The sequence below is a fragment of the Poecile atricapillus genome, chromosome 22 (assembly GCF_030490865.1).
Source record: "Poecile atricapillus isolate bPoeAtr1 chromosome 22, bPoeAtr1.hap1, whole genome shotgun sequence".
Lineage (NCBI taxonomy): Eukaryota > Metazoa > Chordata > Aves > Passeriformes > Paridae > Poecile > Poecile atricapillus.
This window is the reverse complement of record NC_081270.1, coordinates 6,058,647-6,078,351: the sequence shown is the minus strand read 5'-3', so window position 1 is coordinate 6,078,351 and position 19,705 is coordinate 6,058,647. Positions and strand designations below refer to the sequence as shown.

General features: G+C 52.7%; 1 protein-coding gene across 4 annotated transcripts; it reads left to right on the top strand.

Moving 5' to 3' along the window:
• Positions 1-1,138: 1,138 nt before the first annotated feature.
• On the top strand, positions 1,139-19,101 carry WNT4 (Wnt family member 4). Of its 4 annotated transcripts, XM_058855376.1 has the most exons (6): positions 1,139-1,395; positions 2,629-2,724; positions 12,154-12,389; positions 14,360-14,491; positions 14,823-14,965; positions 15,146-19,101. In XM_058855376.1, the coding sequence occupies exons 3-6, from the start codon at positions 12,242-12,244 to the stop codon at positions 15,611-15,613; spliced, it is 891 nt and encodes a 296-aa protein (XP_058711359.1). In that variant the 5' UTR covers positions 1,139-1,395; positions 2,629-2,724; positions 12,154-12,241; the 3' UTR covers positions 15,614-19,101. The 4 variants fall into 4 exon arrangements, with proteins under 4 accessions (XP_058711359.1, XP_058711358.1, XP_058711357.1 ...); XM_058855375.1 differs by lacking the exon at positions 2,629-2,724; XM_058855374.1 differs by lacking the exons at positions 1,139-1,395; positions 2,629-2,724 and adding an exon at positions 3,187-3,420 and having other exon boundaries at positions 14,402-14,491.
• The last annotated feature ends 604 nt before the right edge of the window (positions 19,102-19,705 follow it).

Genomic DNA, 19,705 nt, shown 5'->3' with positions numbered 1-19,705 from the left:
GCTGCCTGTCAGGAACTAGAATATAAGTCAAAGCACTTTGAAATTAAATCCTCACTTTGACAGGGGACTAATGCAGAGATTTTAAAGTAGGTGTAATAAAGTTAGACAGGCATATGTGCAGCCTAGCGCAAGTTGCCGTGCTTTGAATAAGTGTGCCCCAGCTACAGGAAAACGGAGTTGAAAAGACAAAGGGAATTTTGAATAGCTCCAAACCAGCTTGGCAAGATTTTAGAGATGGTAGCAAGAGGTTTTAGTAATGGACCTAAGTAACAACATTGTCAGGAGGAGATTTGGTGCACAGTTGTGGCTGTCTGGGATCTTGGATTTCACACCAAGCAGGCAGCTCATGTTGCTCCTGGCTTTAAATTAAGTCATTTGTGCCCATATGGATAGACAGAGGCATGGTGGATGCAGCAGAGATAGGGATCCCCACCACATCTCTTGGCCTCACGGTGGGTAAGCCGTGCTGTTAAGAGCTCTTGGGAAATCCCAAGAGTTGACTTTTCCAGAGGTGAATTTAAGCCTTGATATCTGGTGAAGCATCACCCTCCATCTGCATATTCTAGAGCCTGCCACCAGCCGCTGAGGCTGGCAGCTCTCCACGGGGCAGCCCTTGCTGAGATGCCAAGGGGGTTTCCAAACTCGTCCCCGTCCCTGTTCCAAACGCTGTTCTCCTGATAGAACCCCCAGAGAAATACCTCCCGAGAGAACCCGCCCAGACCCCTCTCCTTAGCTGCGAATTTTCAAACGCGCTTTGGCATTTACAGCGAATCCTCAGAAACTGGAATCTGAGAAATCACTCCCCAAGGGGCGCTTGCTGAGGAAGGCAACCTGAGCGATGCGCTCCAAACAGCGCCGGGACATCTCAGAGAGCCACCAGGAAATTACCCCAAAAACACCGAATGCGGAAACCCCCGCCCCTCCCTTCTGCGAGCGTCTCTCCCCGCACCCACCGAGCCACCCGGAGCAAGGCTGGGGGGGTGAACCCGGCGGATTCCGGAGAAACTCCCGGTGCCCTCCCCGCCGCCGGCCCGCCCCGGGGGTGTCCCCGCCAGCGGGTCCCGCCCAGGGAGCGGCGGAGCCGGGGCGGCCCCCGGGGCTGCCTCCGCCCCCGGCCCGCCCCCGGCCCCGCCGCTCCATCCCGGGACGGGCCGGCCGTGCTGACAGTCGGGCTCAGCGGCCGCCGCGGGAGCATCAAGCGGGCAGCGCCCGCCGCTCCTGCCCGCGCCCACCTGCGGCTGCGGCTGCGGCTGCCCCGGGCGCGGGGCGGCGGGGGCGCTGCCGGCTCCGCGCAGTCTCACCCCGCCGGCCCTCCAGGATGAGCCCGGAGTATTCCCTGCGCTCCTTGCTGCTCATCATCCTCGCCACCTTCTCGGCCAACGCCAGCAACTGGCTGTGAGTAGCGGCGGGGGGCGAGAGGGGGGAAGGAGGACGCGCCGCCACTTGTTGGTAGCCGCGGGGGCGCGGAGCAGGTGCCGCGGGCTCGGGCAGCATCGGGGCGCGACCCCCGGCAGCGATGCTGCTCGGTCCCCGGCGGGACGCGGGGCTCCCGTGGCTGTCGAGCCGCTGGTCCCGCTGAGGGTCGTGGCGGGGGTCGTAGCCCCCATCCGCAGGCAGGTGGGCGGCGGGGGCTGCAGGGGATGCCGGCTCTCCCCAGCCGCTCAGCGGCGGTGTGTTAGCGCGGCTGATGCCAGCGGGGACGCTCAGCTATAGCCCCTGTCCCATTTTTTTTTGTCCTTAAGTTATGAATCCGGATCACGCCGGGATCGCGGGTGGAGGTCGGGGCATGGGGTCGGAGCGGGGCCTGGGTGTTGGCGAGGGCCGGGGAAGGTTTCGGCAGAGCTGGGGCGGCCGAACGTGCCGGGCCCGGGGATCTGCAGCGAGCGGGGCTGCCCACGCCTCGGGCCCCCTTCCCGGGAGGAGGACGGGGGTCGGGGGGCTGTTGCACGCCGCAGAGGAGCCCGATGACATCGGGAACCCGCTGAACAAACACTGAAATAATATGTAAGGTAAACAGGGGCGGAAATCGTTCTGGAAAATTCCTACGTGTTTGCCAAGGCGGTGGGACTACTTTCTGAAGAGGACACCCTCCCTTTCCCCCTCCCCGGGTCAGAGGGGATGGAACATGACAGCACTTTGTCACCTAACTTTGAACGAAGGCATCGGTTCTTCCTAATAAATCTGCTTTGGTGGGAGATGGTGCTTCCCCAGCTCCCGGCTGATGAGAACTCATTATTTCCCGTGCACGAACCCAGCACACCCGCTCTCCGGCCGGGAGCTTGGGCCGCCTCCATCTCACCTTCATGGATTTCTGTCGGCAGGGGCAGGTAAAGCACACGGGATAAGGAGTTCCCGGGGTTGTCAGCACGAAAGATCCCGGGTGTCGTGTACCTTTCCCAACGCAGGTGCTCAGGTGGGCAGCACATCCCCCGCAAGCAAGGAGTCTCTGCATCCCGACACAGCTCCTGCCTTTAGGTTCAGACTCGCCGTGGGATGTGGGTGGTTTTTTGGAGGATTCCTGGGGAAAAGCGCCAGGTCAGCAGCACTCTCTGAGTGTCCTGCCTGTGGGAAAAGGTGGCTGCCTGGGATGCGTTAGTGCTTAGTCCTTCTCCCCTCCTCCTTTGCCAGATGGAGCGACTTGCGTGCCACACGTCTCCAGCAACTGGTGGGTGGATCATAGCAGCTATCAAGGTGGTCTTTTAAGCTGTCATGCTTCTGGTGAAGGTATATTGGGAACTGTGGGAGTTTTTTTTTTTCCTGCAGGAAGAAAGTCCTGCTGAGGAAGCTCTGTGAGATGATGGCAGAGCAGCTTCGGGACGGGCAGGGCGGAAAGCGGGGATTTCATGAGCGAGGTCAGCGAGCTGCCCCGCACGGATGGGCAGAGGTGGGAATCCCCTCGGTGCCGGAGCCTCACACAGCTGGGTTAGGATTTGGGAGGCGAGGCGGAGGGGTGATTCTCCGCACTGCTCAGGGAGGGCTGTGTGCAGCCGTCCGTGCTGGCACAGCAAGGGTGGGCGCGGGGGGCTCGGCAGCAGAGAGCGGAGGGCTCATTCCTGCCAACAGGGGAGGAAAAGCAGATACATTTCAGTGCGTTTCAAAGGAAGGGGGTCAGCTTTTTTTGATGTTGCAAATGTATCGTGATAAAAGGATCGTCCCCCGCTCAGTGCTTTTTATTCTTTGCCTTTAGGATTAAGACAATTCCCATTGTTTATCTTCTCACATCAGAAACAAAGGCTGCCGGAGGCAATAAACAGAGTTAGAAGGATCCCAGGAATTATCAGATATTCGAGGAATGAGTGTGCCTCGTATGTCTTCACGTGTGTGGGCTCGGCATGCTCGGCGTTATCCCAGGGCGCTGCCAGCTTGTGCCCAGCACACGGGACGGATCCAGCCTCGCCAGGCACATAGTTCTGCACAGAGGTGTGTGTGCACGGAATGGCAGTGAATGGTGAAGTTTGCTTTTCCAGAAACCTGCTGGATTAGTGATTAAGCTCAGTCGTGGGCTTTTTTTTTTTTCTTGCTTTTTTTTTTTCTCTCCCCCTAAAGCTCTAAAGCTTCTTTGGACCTGTACAGACTCGCATTCCCCCAGCGCTTTGGAGAGATGCCGCTCGCAGTGCTTTGAGCTAAAGGGTTTGTGTGAGCCTGGCTTTGTGGGGAGAGCTCTTGTTCTGGCCATGCCATGGTGTCTGATGAGCTGCCCCATCCAGGCTAAAAAGGAGATGATGTAGGGATCTCTCAAAGGGATCACTCTGCTAAAGTACAGGAAGGGATTTCCCAAATCTTTTCATTAAACAAACCAAGCTACTTTCTCCCTGGTTAGGAAGCAAACCTCAGGTGTTTTTTCTCAGTGTCATGAGTTTGGCTTGTTGCTTATCCAAATCTGAAAGAGATGCTCTGTTCCCACTTCTTGTGGAAGCCTCAGGCTTGCTCTTCCTTCTGCCTTTGGAGGCTCAGATTTGCCTCCTGCCTCTTCAGGCAGAGGTTTGTAAATGAAATAAAGGGCTGTAGATAGAGCCTTTGACATTTTGCTGGCTGTGCACAGGAAGGTCCCTCTGTCTTCTGCTTTATCTCTGAAGGAGTCCAGTGCTTTATACAGGGCAAGCAGATGAGTTACTTTTCAAAGCAAATTACACTTTGTAGACAATTTAACCTGCATGTGCAGTGATGTGGTTGAATTTGGAACCAAGGCCTCTTCTGCTCCAAACCCATCCTGATGCTGAGGATGTTTCAAAGAGACTTCTAGCCAAACAAACAAACATCCTTCCACAGCTGGCACAGGAGTGCCAGCCTCTGCTTTCAGTCCAGTTGTTTAGTTAGTTAGTTATTAATTTATTTACCTATTTTGGAGAGAAGGAAGTCCACATGAAGAAGTGAACTAGAAAATGTGCAAAGTGGGTTGTGGATGTAAACATCCACTAAATGCATGAGGCACTGGGGCCCGCTGCCTTGCTCTCTTGGCTTTCAGAGGATTTGAATGATGAGAGAACAGAAGACATCAGATATAACAGGGTAAGGTCCTTTAGGGATGAGACCCCTGATTATCAAAACTATCTGGGAATCATTACAGCCTCTCTCCATTTTCTTGCAGCTAAAACTGGCTCTGGAGGAGGCTGTCCATATGGACATGCTTGGTCTGAGATGTGGTTATGCCATTTTAGAGCAGGGTGTACCACCAGCAGCTCTGTCTACCCATTCTTTACAGGGATTTAAAATTTCTGTCTGGGCTTGGGACTTGGCTTAAAGGGCCAGGAGCACAGATGGGCTTTTAAAACCTTAAAAAACAAAATTATTTTGAGTGCTCTGGGAAAGCTTGAAGACATTGTGAGGGTCCAAACAAACCTGGCTAAGCAGCTGCTCTCTAACCACTTTTGAGGGCTGGTGAGGAAGGGATAAAAGGAGTTTGGATTTCCCTGGCCTCCTTTCATCTGAACATCACAAGGTGCTTTACAAACAGGGGGTCCAATCCTCTGTGCCCATCTCTGCCAGCTTAGGAGAGGGGATGTTGCAAGAGCAGCCAGAATATTCATTTTGTTTGGGTCATTATGCAATGCAGAGGATTTGAGAGAAAGCATTCCTGGGTCCTGCATTTTCATCCTGCTGGTTTTAAACCAGCCTTTATGTTTTTTCAAGTGAGTCCTCCACAGCTTTGATAGTGGGGAGAGATCACTTCACCTGGAGCCTGGCATAGTTTAATTTTGTACATTCCTTGCATTGTCATTGCAATGCTCCCATCTTCCACCTGGTGAGGAACTGGTCCAGCATTTTCCCTTCAGATGCTGTGCTGCCCTGGCACAGCTTTGGCAGCTGCAGCTGGCTCCAACACAGAGCTGTTCCTGCCAAGCTCTGCTCCCCTCTTTTTTGCCCTGAGGACAATGTCAGGAAGGTTCCCAGGTCACATCTGTCCCAGCAGCCAGGATGGTAGCTTGCAGCATTTTGGGTTTGATGAGGAATTTCCTTACTTTGAGGGGTGCTGTGGGTTGGATGAGTGGCTCTTCACTTCTGGGATGCTCAGGGCTGCTTTGCATTGCTCTGGGGATCCTGTCAGATCCACAAGGTTGGTGCATGAACCCATGGAACCTGTTCCCAAGGCTGTGAGGTGGGAAATTGAAACTGCTGGAAATGCATTTGAAATTTTATTTATTTGTAGGTCTTCTGACAATACCAGCTGATTTTAGCTCAGTGATGAAAATGGACTGGTTGTGGGTTGCACCCTGCAGGTTGCACCCAGTGCTCCTGGACTTTCCAAACAAGTGAGCAGTGGTCCCTCAGGGCTGTGTTTGCCAGGGTGTAGGAGGGCCCCTCTAGCTCCTCACTGGTGATGGGCATTTCTGTCCTTTCCTAAGAAAGCCTCAAGTAAAATTATACCCCTGTCTTTCACAGCAGAACCTAACTCTAGGGAGGATGGACAGGAGGGAGATAAAACCACCCTGCACACCAGGCTGTGAAGAACTGGATAAGCTCCCAATAACAGCAAGAGGCAGGTTTCTTTTTTGCAATGGCTTGATGTGACTCCATGAATCAGAAATGGACTTTTGCATTAAAGCAAAAAAGTGTTTATGTTGCTCTGGTGAGAGCTACTGTCTGCTTGATTAATTCTTCCTCACAGATGTAGAGAAATGCATTACAGCCACTTTCTTAAAATGATGAAATTGCTGAGCAATCCTGGAGGTTAACAGTTTCTAGGAGATTCTTCTGTATTTCCTTACAAGTGCAATGGCACTGACTCTTACAATAGCTGGTGTTTTTTTCTTAAAGCTTTAAAAGCCTTGTGAATCCACAAAACTTGCAGTCATCCAAGGCTGCTTGAATGGTAGACAGTGCAGGTAACCTCTGCCTTGCCCACCTGGGGCTGTGTGTCCCCACCACCTGTGGGTGACCCCTGGCAGCATCCTCCAGGCTCTCTCAGAGCTGCTGCCATGGGCTGTTGCACTTCACAGCCAGGAAGGATCTGCATTGCAGGATCTGGCTGGCTCAGCACAACCAGAGCCAGTATTGTGCTTTCATGAAATTACTTGGGGAAAAGTAATTGAGTCTCTTGGCCAATGGAGAGCGGCTTGGGGTCTGTTGAAAGTTGGGTGAGATCAAACTAATCCTGTAGAAGGCTTTTTTTTTTTTGCCACCTATTTGCAAATTCTGATCAAAACTTAAAGCTCATCAGATTTTCTGCAACCAAGTCTAGCCTGAAGCACTGCAGGAGTTGGCCTGCACTTGCCTCCTCTTGCAACAAGGCCAAGGTGTTGTACCTGAATCCAGGAGTAGCTTCTGTTGGCTTAGAAAGGAAGTAAAGGAAGTTTCCTACACATTCAAAGCAGATTTCCAAAACAGATGCTCTTCCCAGCTTCCATCCTGCTCTTCCCCATTACAAATTGGAGATTTTTCCCCCACATGCTCAGAAAAAAAAAATGCAGCACTGGCTCAGGACCAGCAGCTGTGCCCAAAGACTTGTGATGGGAGAGGCAAGGCACCACCAGGGGCTGGGGCATGGGTGTTTGCTGGGGGCACAGGGTGTTAAATGCAGGGTCCAAAGGGTGGGGGACAGGATTGGAAGTGCAGGTTCACCCTTGAGCTGAGGGGTGGAGGTGTTGGCACAGCTCTGCCTCCTCCTGGGTGACTCTTTTGGCAGCTGTTAAGTGGAGCTGAAGAGTAGGTGTGAAAAGCAGGTTTCAGCCAAGAGATGGTGCCCTGGCTGTGACAGGAAGGGCTGAGGCACACAGCTGTATTTCTTCCAAGAAAGAGTCCAGACAGCTTCTCAGATGATGGCCTGTAAATCAGAGTTTACACTTCGAAAGGCAGGATGTCTAATCCCAGGAGGGGATGCCTGGTCCCTGGGAGGGCCAGGTCTGCTACAGAGCCAGCAGCTGGACAAGGGCAACCTTGCAGGTGTTCCACAAATCCTGACAGGAACATGCCCAAGCTGGCAGGCTTGAGGAACCATGGATGTGGTGTGCCCTAGCAGGCTGGTGCTGTTGGCACTGGGACACTGGCACTAAGCCCAGTGTGGGACACCATGAGAAATCTTGGGAGCTCTCTGGAGCATCATCTGGCCTGCCAGACTGAGACATCTTTCTGTGGCTTCCCTGCTTGGTAGGAGAAAGCAACAAAGCAAAGATGAAGCACTCAGGACCTCTCCCTGCATGGATCTATCTATGGAGACAGATGCATGCAGGGATGCACAGGGGTTTTTCCATGGATTTTTCACATTATAAACAAACCTTTGGTTCTTCCCTAGAAGAAACTTGCCTGCATGAGCAGTCACAATCCTTAGGAGAATCCTGAGTCGCTGCTGACTGTCCCTGCAGCCTCAGGAGGCACAGAGATGTGCTTGCTGAGCCCTCCACAAGCAGGGGGGTGTTTGATACCTCTCAGACAGGAGCAGAGCTGAATCATCTTCACAGTTTAAGGCTTGGACAAGCCTTTTGTGGCCTTGGCCACTCAACCTTGTGGGAAGGTTGAGTATTTGCTGAGCAGGGTGAAGCTTCTGAGCCTGATTTCAGAACATCTATTTGAGTGGTTTATCAGGGATGCCACTGGCTGGGTCTGAGAGTTCTCATCTTCAGGAAAATATTCCCAAAATGAGACAATACAAAGAGTTCCCACTTGAAACTCATTTGTTTGAAATAAAAGAAACACCAGAGGTCTCTGCTGTCCCCAAGGTATCTTCTCTGACCCACCTCAACTGAGTATTTGTCAGTGACTGAAATTTCCACGCCTTTCCATGGCAGGGACTCTTCCCTCTCCTCCTGGCTCTATCTGCCAGATGCTGTGGCTCTTTCAATGTCTCCTAGCCAATTATTCTTCCTAATGAATGTACTATCATAATTTTTATTTAAGCAGGGCTTTCTGACATCTCCCACCTTTCCAAAGCTCCCTGGATTTGAGATTTACTTATTTGCCGTCTTGCAGAGTGCATCTGCTGCAGCTGCTTAAATTATGGGGCTTCAATCCTGATCTTAATACTTCAGATGGGAAAAAAGGAAGGACTTTCTGACAGTTTCCTCCTAAATCAATGACTCCTAAGAGGGAGTCTGTTCTGCAAATGACTTTCCTGGATTTAAAGGCAGGAGAAAATAAACATACAAGGCCATGATGAAGCAAGAAGACAAAACTTGAAAAAATTGTGTGGGCAGCAGCTCCCCTCTTGAAACATTCTTTGCCCAGTCTTGGAAAAGGAAGAAAATACGCCATTGTTTGGGTTTGTTTTCCACAAGCAGGGCTGTTTTGAGGCTGCATGTGAGACTTAAATTATAATCTGGAGCTCTGCATAGCAATCGAGATGTGATGTCATGATAGAGATCTGCATTGAGACTTTGCAGAGGACAGGAGCTGTTTGTTGTGTTCATCCTGCTGTGCCTGTCTAGCTCTCTGTGCAGGCAGACAAAGGCTTTGGCTGCGGATTTTATCACTTCAGCCCAGGGAAACAAAGTTTGGAGCAAAGTTCTTGTTAAGGACCAGGCAAAGCGCTAGAGCCAGGTTTCCATGGGGACCGTGGGATGCTGCAGATGGGTTTGGTTCCTGACAGCCCTGGTGCTCCACAGCCCTGAGAAACATGAGATGGAAGCATCTCTGAGTGCTGGTGAGGGCAGAGCCTGTTCCCCAGCTCTTACCTCACTCTTCATCTGCCCCAGAGAGGGGAAGGGGATAAGATGTTCCCACCTGGTGCTCCTGAATGTGCTGTGATGAGATGCCATGTGAGAGCCTCAAAGCTGAGCTCCTTCAGCAAAGTTCTCTCCTTAAATCCTTGCCTCAACCTCTGGGTCCTGAACCAGGGATCAAAGATGGGAGCTTCCTCCCTGATCAAAAGCCATGTCTTTTGGAATGCAGTGATGGTTCTCCTGGACCAGTAACAAACTGGGAGCATGATGGGGCCTCAGCATTTTAGGCACAGTTGCCTCCACCTCCACAGAGGGGCTGGAAAAGAGAGGCTGAGGAGGGGGTGATAGGACACAGGACCTGTCAGAGGGGAGAGAGGCCAGAGCACTGTTCTGGATAGTTTCATCTTATTTGTCTGCCTTGCAAAACAAATTACCAGACCTGTTCTTGGAGAGCTGTACCTATCTTTGAAGCATCCTTGGCCTTTGTTTTATCATCCCAAACAGCATTAAATGTGACTTGGGAAGGCACCTTATCAGGTGCATCTCCTTGGAAAAGCCTGAAAGGCTCTTGTCACCCTTTCCTTTATTTGTGTTTTGAATTTATTACTCCATATTGCCCAGAGAATCTCAAGCTGGGAAATATATTAGAAAAGGAGATGATGCCACATCCTGAGCAGAGCTGATAATAATGTGGGTGCTACATCTGTATCACAGAACTCTTCTGCCAGTGTTTCTTTCTGCACTCAAAGCAGGCACTGACTCATCTGTAGGACCAGTCTCATGGCCTGGCATGATAAACGCTGCTGCAGTTGCAGAGGGGGAAGCCAAATCAGCTCAAGGGGATGGTACTGGTTGGTATTCTGATTTTCTTGGCTTCCAGGCTCAAAGCTGATCAATAACCCACACTGTCTTGAGCTGGATCTTATCACTCTGCTGTGTGTCATCTTCCCCATGCCCAAACTGGAATGATGGCTGCACCTGGGAGGAGACAGCTGTAACAGGCATTCAGCATCCTCAAAGCTCCCAGAGTTTGGTGCTTTCACCCCCAGGTCAGCCAGGTGCAGGGAGATGTGAGAACAGCAGCTGTTGCACTCCATGTCTAGGACTGCAGGGCAGGCTTGGGGACACCCACTGCGTGGTGTGGGGAGCAGCAGAAAGGTGACAGTCCTGAGTTTGGCCACAGTGGGTTTTTCAAGCCACCAGTGTGCATCAGATTCTGTCTTCTGCAAACAGGGCTGTCCCCTTGTAGGAGCAGGAAGCTTTGGGCAAAGATGATTTGTTGGTGTAAAGGTTCTAACAGCACTTGGCTCTGAAAGCCCAGCAGCCTGCTGTTTGCTGCTGTCAGAGAAGCATTGCCTCCATGATCACACACAGGGAAAACTGAATACTTTTGACATCTCGCCATGCAGACTCCCCACGGACACCATGAGCCAAGACAGCTTTATCCCTGGCTCCCACGGCCTGCCCCCCAGTTGTGAGCATGAAACCAAGCTGGTGAATAATTCTGCTGATGCATAGAAGAGAAAATCCTGTTCTCTCCTCCTGGGGCAGACTGGCAGGGTTAATGGGAGGAAGAGGCTGTGACAACTTGATTTTGTGGCTGAAGTCAGCAGATCTGGCTCCTGGGACACATGGGAACAGGCAGGGAGCAGGAGCCACTTTTGCACAGTCACTTCTCGGAGACAAGCAGGGCTTCAAAAGAAAAATCCTTAGCAGGATGTTGCAACTTGGGAGGGGGAGTTAAAAAAACAGGCAAACAAAAAACCCACAAGTTCTGTAGCGCTGGGAAATGCAGAGTCAATGAATGAAGTTTCCAAAAAGCTCAGTACTTGTGTCTCTTGGTGCAGACAAGGTAACAGCATGAGACAATGCTGGCAATTCCCAAAGATTCTAAAGCTCAGTGTAGTTACTGGATGGGTGCAGGTGTGTGTTACAGGACCCTCCATGTCCACACCAGGTCAGGGCTCCATGGCAGTGTCCTCTGAAGTTGCTACCAGCAACAACCAGAGTTACTACCAGCAGGAAGGAGGGAGTCTCATATACACACACCTGCCAACACAGTCACTTATAGTTGTAGAGGATATTGGATTATCACACAGCCTTGTTGGAAAATCTGACTGGGTCTATCTTAAGCTCCTTCTGTGATCCAGAAGTTGGGGCAGGAGGATGGAACTGGGAAATGGGCAAGCATGAACACCATGCCCACAACACAGCAAGGGGTGGGAGGTTGATTTACTGGGCTGTGCAGCAGGGACCATCATGCCCAAACACTGGACAAGGAAATGCTGAGAGCTTTTGAGGTGCTTACTCCCTCATTCTCCTAATGCTGACACCAAGAGCAGCTCTGTGGCTCTTTCTGCTGCGGATCATGCTGTGGAAAGCAGTACACATGGTCCCCTCCACACATGGCCAGTCTTTTCCAGATCAGCAAAGACCTCGTGGCCCTATTCACAAGCTGGGCTGGTGGTGGATGTGCCCAGCCTGTGCAATTTTACCCTGGCAGGCTCCTGAATCTGCTTCAAACCCTGCTTGAATCCCAAGTGACAGGAAACCTGGCAGCTCCCAGAGGCCATCCCTGCCTGCTGGGATCTGGGGCAGCTAAAAGCAGCCTCCAGGAGGGAAGTGGTTTGGAGGGCAGTGTTTGCTGGTGATGAGCACACAGCCACGCTGTGGGAGCACTGTGGCAGATGGAGCTGGCAGCCAAGTGCCTGTCCTGCTTGTTTTGGCTGACTTCAGAGACCTCTGGCTTTTCCTAGTAGCACTTGGATATGCCGATACTCAGGAGACCTGACCAGGCACATTCACACAGCGCTGAAAATATCTTCCTTGCAGGCAACAGAGGCAAAGGGGAGCCAACAGCTGGACTCCCCAAGAGACAGGGATAGGCTGCAGAGGGATGGTTGTTTCACTTGGGCTTGTTCTCTGTCAGCCAAAAATGCATCCTGCAGAGCCACTGCTGTGGCACATTTAAAGGTGACCCCAGATGGGCAGGAGGTCTCAGCTATGGAGGGGCTAAGAGGTTCCTCCAGCCTCCTAACCCTTTGTGCTGCTGTCGTGGCAGGTACCTGGCAAAGCTGTCTTCAGTGGGGAGCATCTCAGAGGAGGAGACCTGTGAGAAGCTGAAGGGCTTGATCCAGCGCCAGGTGCAGATGTGCAAGAGGAACCTGGAGGTGATGGACTCAGTGAGGCGTGGAGCCCAGCTGGCCATCGAGGAGTGCCAGTACCAGTTCCGCAACCGCCGCTGGAACTGCTCCACGCTGGACACCCTGCCTGTCTTTGGCAAGGTGGTGACGCAAGGTGAGCTGGAAGGATGTGTGCCTGGGGTGATGCTGCTGGCTGTAAAAGCGGTCTGCTGGGCTGCAAGTGGGATTTTGTCTCCTTGCTCCTGAGCTGGTGGGTGGGGAGGGTCAGGAATGGCCCAGCCAGTGCTGGATCTTGGTGTGGATGGGTCCCTGTGCACCTCAGCAGGGCTCTTTCACTGTGCTGGGTACAGCATATCCAGACTCCTGCTGCTCCTCAGCTCCCCTGAAGTTTCAGGGTGAATTTCACACCTATTGACAAGGACATGCCAAGTTTGAACAAAGGTGCTGAAGTCACCCTGTGGTCTCATCTCTTCCCCACCAAACCCAGGAGCTCCACTCCATAAAGCCATGGGTGCATTTACTCAGTCTCTGGGCAGTGCTGAAGGGGTGGCTGCTGCCAGGCTGGCAAGTGGCCACTCTTGAGCTGAGCATCAGTGGGGGCACCATCAGGAGGATGGCTCAGCGCTGCCTGGCATGGGAAGGACATGTGGCAGCATCACTGCCTGCTACCAGCCTTCAGGGCTGGGAATGGTCAGCCCCCAGCCCCTCTTATCCCAGCTGCACCCTGACTTCCCAGAAGCACAGGATCAATCAAAGCAGAGCACTGGAGTGAGGATACAGAGGGGAAAACCCCTCTGCAACCCCTTAAGATCACTGAAGCATCCCTTGCCTCTCCTCAGGTGCTGTCTCTGAGACACTGTCTCACCTCCCATCCCAGGACCCCTAGACCAAAGCATCCCCCTGGCTCCTTATTTGACTTTCCTCCCCTCAATGCAGGGGTGAAGATTTCTTGTGAAGGTTCAGGGACTGGAAATACCAGAAATACCAGAAACTAAAAGTCGTCTCTTTTTAGGCAGCCACAGCACAAACCGACCAACATGATCCTACTATTAACCTCGATTAACTTGGAGGCGGTTCAGTCCCCACACTGGCTGGGTCCTCCCCAGCCACTGCCAGCTGGGCCACCAAAGTCTGGGATGCGACCACCAAAGTAGCTGCCCTCTCTCTGACCGGCAAGCTGAGTGATGCCTGCTCACAAGCCATCCCCCCTGTGTCCCAAGCATGGGACCACCCCAAATACCAGCCCTCCTTGCTCAGAAATGAGGGTTTGTGTCCTCAACCGGCCTCGGAGGATAGTGGGGGTTTGTGTGTTGCTCAAGCTGATCCCTGCCACTGTTACTCTGTGTGTTCACACCCAGGGATGCTCTCAGCTTCCCAAACAAGCTTTTCTCAACCATGTGGCACCACACAGAGCTGGGACTGCACTGCACCCTGGATGTCAATCAGTGGGGTTGTGTGAGGTGCTTTGGGAGCAGAACAGCATTTTGCAGGGTAGTTTGTGAGGCATTGCAAGCTACAGGACCCTGTGAAAGAGGCTGGCTGTGAAAGGATCTGCAGGGAATGTTCCTGAATGTGGAAAGCAGACAGCTATTTTGGATGCAGGAAAGATTTCATGGCAAGACAGTCCTCCATATAAGCTCTGGAGAGCTCTGCCCACATTGGCAGTGCAGGCTCTGTCTTTCCTTTTGCCAGGTTTTATCACTCAGCCATGTTTTTAATGTTGTGGGGCAGTTCCCAGCTTCTTCACTATCGCAAGAATGGGCCCTCACTTCTGCAGAACATCTCCCAGCACCCAGGGGTCTCTGATGAGCCAGGTCCAGGCTTGGCACTAAGCAAAGAGCATCCATGGGGGTGGGGACAGGGGAGGTCCTGCATGTGCTGATTCATCTTAGGAGGAAGTGACAGAGCAAAAAGCTTGGCCTGATAGCTCTGTATAGCGTGCTTTGCCAAGAGCTGTCTTTCAGACCAGCTTTTCAGGGGGGTTTATATTAAGAGGGGAGAGGAGAAGAGACACGTGGCAGTCCACCAAGGGCCTTTGGCCAGCGGGCTGCACTGCCTGCAGACCTCCCTGTCGTGTTGCCTGGGGCTTGCTGCCCTTTCCCACCATGGTCTGTGCCATTGCAGGGACGCGGGAGGCAGCGTTCGTCTATGCCATCTCTTCGGCAGGGGTGGCCTTCGCCGTGACCCGCGCCTGCAGCAGCGGCGAGCTGGACAAGTGTGGATGTGACCGCACGGTGCAGGGGGGCAGCCCGCAGGGTGAGTGTCTGAACAGCTGCCTGGGGATGCAAAGCAGCCAAAATACCTGCAATTCAAAGCCACTCTCTGGAGCCATGCAGGGAGGAGGGGAAAGTTTAAAAAAATGAAACTCTGGCTAGTCCACGTGACTGTCCATCACCCACAGGATAGAAAGCATCTTGTCCGTGTGGTTCCCAGGGCCACACTCCCTGGCTTTGCTGTTCCCATGTGGCACAGACTAGAAGGCAGCAAGACAGAGAGGGGACAGGCCAGCTGGATTTTAGGAAGAGCAGGGCTAGAGAGTGGCACTACAGGGTGGCAGTACCTGTCTCATCTGTGCTCTCTGCCTCAGGCTTCCAGTGGTCGGGCTGCTCCGATAACATCGCCTACGGCGTGGCCTTCTCGCAGTCCTTCGTCGACATCCGCGAGAGGAGCAAAGGGGCCTCTTCCAACAGAGCCTTAATGAACCTCCACAACAACGAGGCAGGGAGGAAGGTAATGGCAAGGAGGGAACCTTGGTAGTTGGTGCTGCTCTGCAGCATCCCAGCTGGGCTCTGCAGCCACGGCTTGAGCCACTTGGACTTTTTTTAATCCCGTACCCACCCAGCAGTGTTTTGTGTGTCCATCCCTCGCTGACCATCCATCCCATCGTGTTCCTTGTGTGTGTTCCTGCAGGCCATCCTGAACAACATGCGGGTGGAGTGTAAGTGTCACGGTGTGTCAGGCTCCTGCGAGTTCAAGACGTGCTGGAAAGCCATGCCCCCCTTCCGCAAAGTGGGCAACGTCCTGAAGGAGAAATTCGACGGTGCCACGGAGGTCGAACAGAGCGAGATTGGATCCACCAAAGTGCTGGTGCCCAAAAACTCCCAGTTCAAGCCACACACAGACGAGGACCTCGTCTATCTAGACTCCAGTCCTGACTTCTGTGACCACGACCTCAAGAATGGGGTCCTGGGCACCAGTGGGCGGCAGTGCAACAAGACCTCCAAGGCCATCGATGGCTGTGAGCTGATGTGCTGCGGCCGTGGCTTTCACACGGACGAAGTGGAGGTTGTGGAAAGGTGCAGCTGCAAATTCCACTGGTGCTGCTCCGTCAAGTGCAAACCCTGCCATCGGGTGGTGGAGATCCACACGTGCCGGTGATGCACCCTGTACCCTCTTTAACTGACCCTGCTTCTCCCTTGCCCCACAGCCAGGACTGAGGAAGTGACCCAGATGCTGCAGGGAGAGCACAGCTCTTTACAGAGACAGAACCACAGAGAAAAACAGATTTTAAAGAAAAAAATATTTAAAGTTTAAAAAAACTGATCATTGTTGGCTTTTTTTTATTTTGTTTTGTCTGCTTTGCTGTATTTATTGCTGAAGCCAGAGCCCCTTTGCTCTCTGGCTGTCTGGGGACCTGTGTGATGCCAGCTCCTGTCGGATGGGCTCCTGCTGCTTTTGGAGTGCTGCAGACAAGAAGTGTTTAAGGCAAGGGTAGTGCAGCATTTGAAATATTCTATTGCAGTTATTTTTGTTTGTTTAAAGGCACGTGCTGAGCATCCTGGAGCATTGTTGCCCTGGCTAAGCCTCAGGAAGGGAAGGAGCGCAGCCAGCCTGTGCAGCCAGTGCATGGCAAGGGACAGGCAGGTGGTGACAGGGTGGCACTGTCCCCCAAGGGTTAACTTCCATGTGGAGCCCAGCCAGGGTGATCAGTTTATGAGAGCAATGTGAGACATTCCTGCACCTCTTTGCTGTGGGATGCTCAAAGGCCTCCTGGGAAATGGATGGATTTTGGAGCAGCTCCAGTGCCTGCTCCGATTTACAGAAGCTCCTCAGTGGCTGCCTAGGGCATGATGCTCCCACCATTGCTCCCTTTCCCCCATCTCTTCTCCAGGACCTGGTTCCACTGGAGACAGTGAAAGGCAGTGATACCTGCAATCCACTGACTCTTAATGGAGCTGGGAGCTGAAGGGAGAAAAACCAAGTTGATTTCTTCTCCTCTGTCCCATAATTGCCCCCACCTTGAATACATCCCACAGCAGGTCTCCTCCTTCTCCTCCACGTTCATCTCACTCACAGGGAGGCACTGGGGGACAGTCCCTATCCTGCTGAAAGCTGAGAAAAGCAAAAATACAAAATGGAGCAATTGTTGGGGGTGGAGGAATGCTGGTGCTCTGCTGCTGTTGCTGTCACACCCTTAGGAAGGCACAAGAGAAAGACTCAGCCAGAGGGATGCTGCCATGTGTGCTCTGGCCACACAGATTTAGTGCAGCAGGGCCCCAGCTGTCCTGTCCTGCTCCCTGGGACACTGCCACGAGGATAAAGCACTGTCCTGCCTGTGCTGGCTTCCCTCTGCCTAGGACTGGGTTAGTGCAGAGCCCTTGCTGTTGGGCTGCAGTACAAAATATTTGAAGAACTAATAAGCAGAGGGGCACTGTGAGGGAAGGTGGAAAGTGAAAACCAGTTCCTCTCTCCCTCACCCATTGGTCTATGAGTCAAGAAGTAAAAGGGAAGCAGAGAAAAACCTCAAAATGGAACCTCAAGCCAACAGGTGAGGAGTCAGCACTGCCAAGCCCTCCTGTGTAGGAGGGAGCTCCCTGCATGGTCCAGGAAAGCCTAGAGCTGAAGGAGGGGGTCCCTGCAAAACCTGCAGTCTTGTTCTTCCTTGAGAAGGGAAAGGCTGGGGGAATGCACAGGCCTTTGTGAAATCCCATCTGTGCCATGGCAGTGATGGGCTGGGGGAGAGCCTGTGGTCACTGGAAGGTCTCCAGACACCATCTGCTGAAAACTGACTTGAAGCAGTGCAGGGTGAGGGAGGCTTGCATTAGGGCAAACCCCAGCACAGCCCAGCTGCCTCCCCCTGAGCAGGAGCCTGCTCAGCACCCTCCAAAACACCTCCAGCAAAATGGGCCAGATGGTGGGAAGGGACACCCTAGGTGGGTCCTGAGGTGGAGCAATATGGGCTGATCCATGTCAGTGCAAACCAGAGATCTCCTCACCAGAGCAAGGTTTGCCTCTCTCAGTTGCCCAAGGGTGCAGCATTAAATCCCCAGGGAGGGGGAAATCTAAGCTGTGCCTCCCCTGGTTCCATCTCTTCAGCCCCCCAAGGCTGCAAATCCTCAAATACCTTAGAGACAGCTCTTCCCTTCCCAGCTCATGCAGAGGTCACAGACCTCAGGCCACTGGCCAAGTCTTCTGCTCCTTGTCCATTTAGGATGAGGGCCGAAGCTGAACGAGGCAATCTGAATCAGCATGGAGATAATCTCTGCACGTGGGATTTTTTCAGGCTGCAATGAAAGCTAAGCCCTGCAAATGCCACCCAGGGATAGTTTGTCTCAACAGCACTCTGGCTCTTCTTACAACTTAAGTTTCAACACCAGAGGGGGGTTTAGAAATGCATTTTCATATTTACTTTGTCTATTAAATAATAGGTTTGTGCTGAACAAGCCGTGGGGTTTTCCTGTCCTGAAATCAGCTCCACTGGGCTGTGTAAAACCATAATGTGCTGCAAACATCTCGTGCATGGTGGTCTCCTCCCAGGAGTCCTTAGCTGGGAAGAGAGGTGCCCACATGGTGCCTCCTGACAATGCAAGGAGACACTAAAGCTCTCTTTGTCCCTCCTCCAGTCTCTCTGCAGGAGATGCTGATGTTTGGACCACAGGTGGCATCCCTGCTTTCCCACCAGTGGAAACACAGCTTGCTTCTGCCTTAACCACTTGACACACCACTGGCTTAAGAGGCAACTTATTTTAGATTTCAGTAAGTCTGTGACTTCCTCCTGTGGAGAGGGCATCAATATCCACCTGATTAGAACAGAGCTCCCCTGCCCTGCCCACAGCCAAGGAGCCCCAGCTGCCCTGTGTGCTGCTGGAAGCCTCCTGCCATGGGCTCAAGGTGTGTCTGAGCTGGGAGGGGCAAGAACTGTCCACAGATGCCAAGTCAGGGACCTGCTGCCTTTTGCCTCCATCCCTGTGCTGCAGGATTTGGAGGGGATGCAGTGCCCAGTACCCAGGTATGCTCCAAGCTGCCCACAGAAAGTGCATTTTGCTTGTTCCTTGTCCTTCCCCTAAGCCAGGAGCATTGGCTGCATCCTCTTCACACTGTTCCCTACAGTCTGGAGCTTCTTGCTTCAGCAGGGGTTGCTGCTGGCTCCAGCTGCACACTCTGCTTTGTCTCCTTTCTTTAGTTGTAGCTCTCCATTTGTGTGCTCTCAAAGCTCACCTTTTCTTACCAGTGTCTTCTCATTTTCAAACCAATGTCTTCTCTTCCTTTGGCCTCTGTGCTGGCAGAGCTTGAGGGACATTTTTTTAAGTTTAATTTGTTGCAGAAAGAGGATGGTAGGATGGGAGAAAATTATGCCTGAGCCTCCCAAAAACCCTTATTTCCAACAGCTCCTCTCTTCCCCTGGTGGATCCCACTCCTCCAGCACTTCTTTTCCCCATTCCAGCTTCAGCCTCAGGTAAGGAATTGTCTCCAGTGAAAAAAGAGATGCTTCACTCTTCTCCTGAAACAAGGTGTAGGGAGACACTGGCTTCTCTGTGAGCACAGAGAGAGCAAGATATTTGTGTTCTCCTCTTCCAGTGCCCTTCTCCTACTCCGCCTGTCCCCTGCATCCCACACACATCAGACCACATCACACGGTGCCTCCCCCCACCACTGCATCCTGCCACATGCTCAGCCCCATTCCAGCCCCACAGGCCCAGCACGAGGTCCTCATCCTCAGTCCCCCAACATCTCCTTAGTAAGCTCATCCCTCCTCTGAGAACTCACAGGCTGACATCTCCACCCAGCCTCTCCCCCTCATAAACCTTCCTGCATGTCCCACTGCCAACTCGAGATCACCACAGCAAAAACAGGACATCACCTCCAAGTCCTCCCCACCCTGCTCCAAAGGGTAAATTCAGGATCTTTTTCCCATTCCCCAAACTCCCAACTTTACTACCATGTTTTGCTTCTTCTGTTTTCTTCCTTTTCTACTGGAAAAACACATCTAGGTGTCAGGTACCTTCAGCCTCAGCTGTTCCAAGCTCTGGGCTTCACATTTCCCAACTCTCCATCCCAGATCCAGTCCAAGGCCAGCACAGCCAAGCACATGGGCAGAGCTGGTATTTTTCTCCAGCTGTTTTGACCACATCACCCTCATGCCCTTTACTGGCCAAGGACACTTCCATCACTCCCAACTATCTCATTCTCCCTCCCTGGGCAAGTTCAGCCTCACCCACTGCTCCGTGCAAAGCAATTAAATCACTGTGG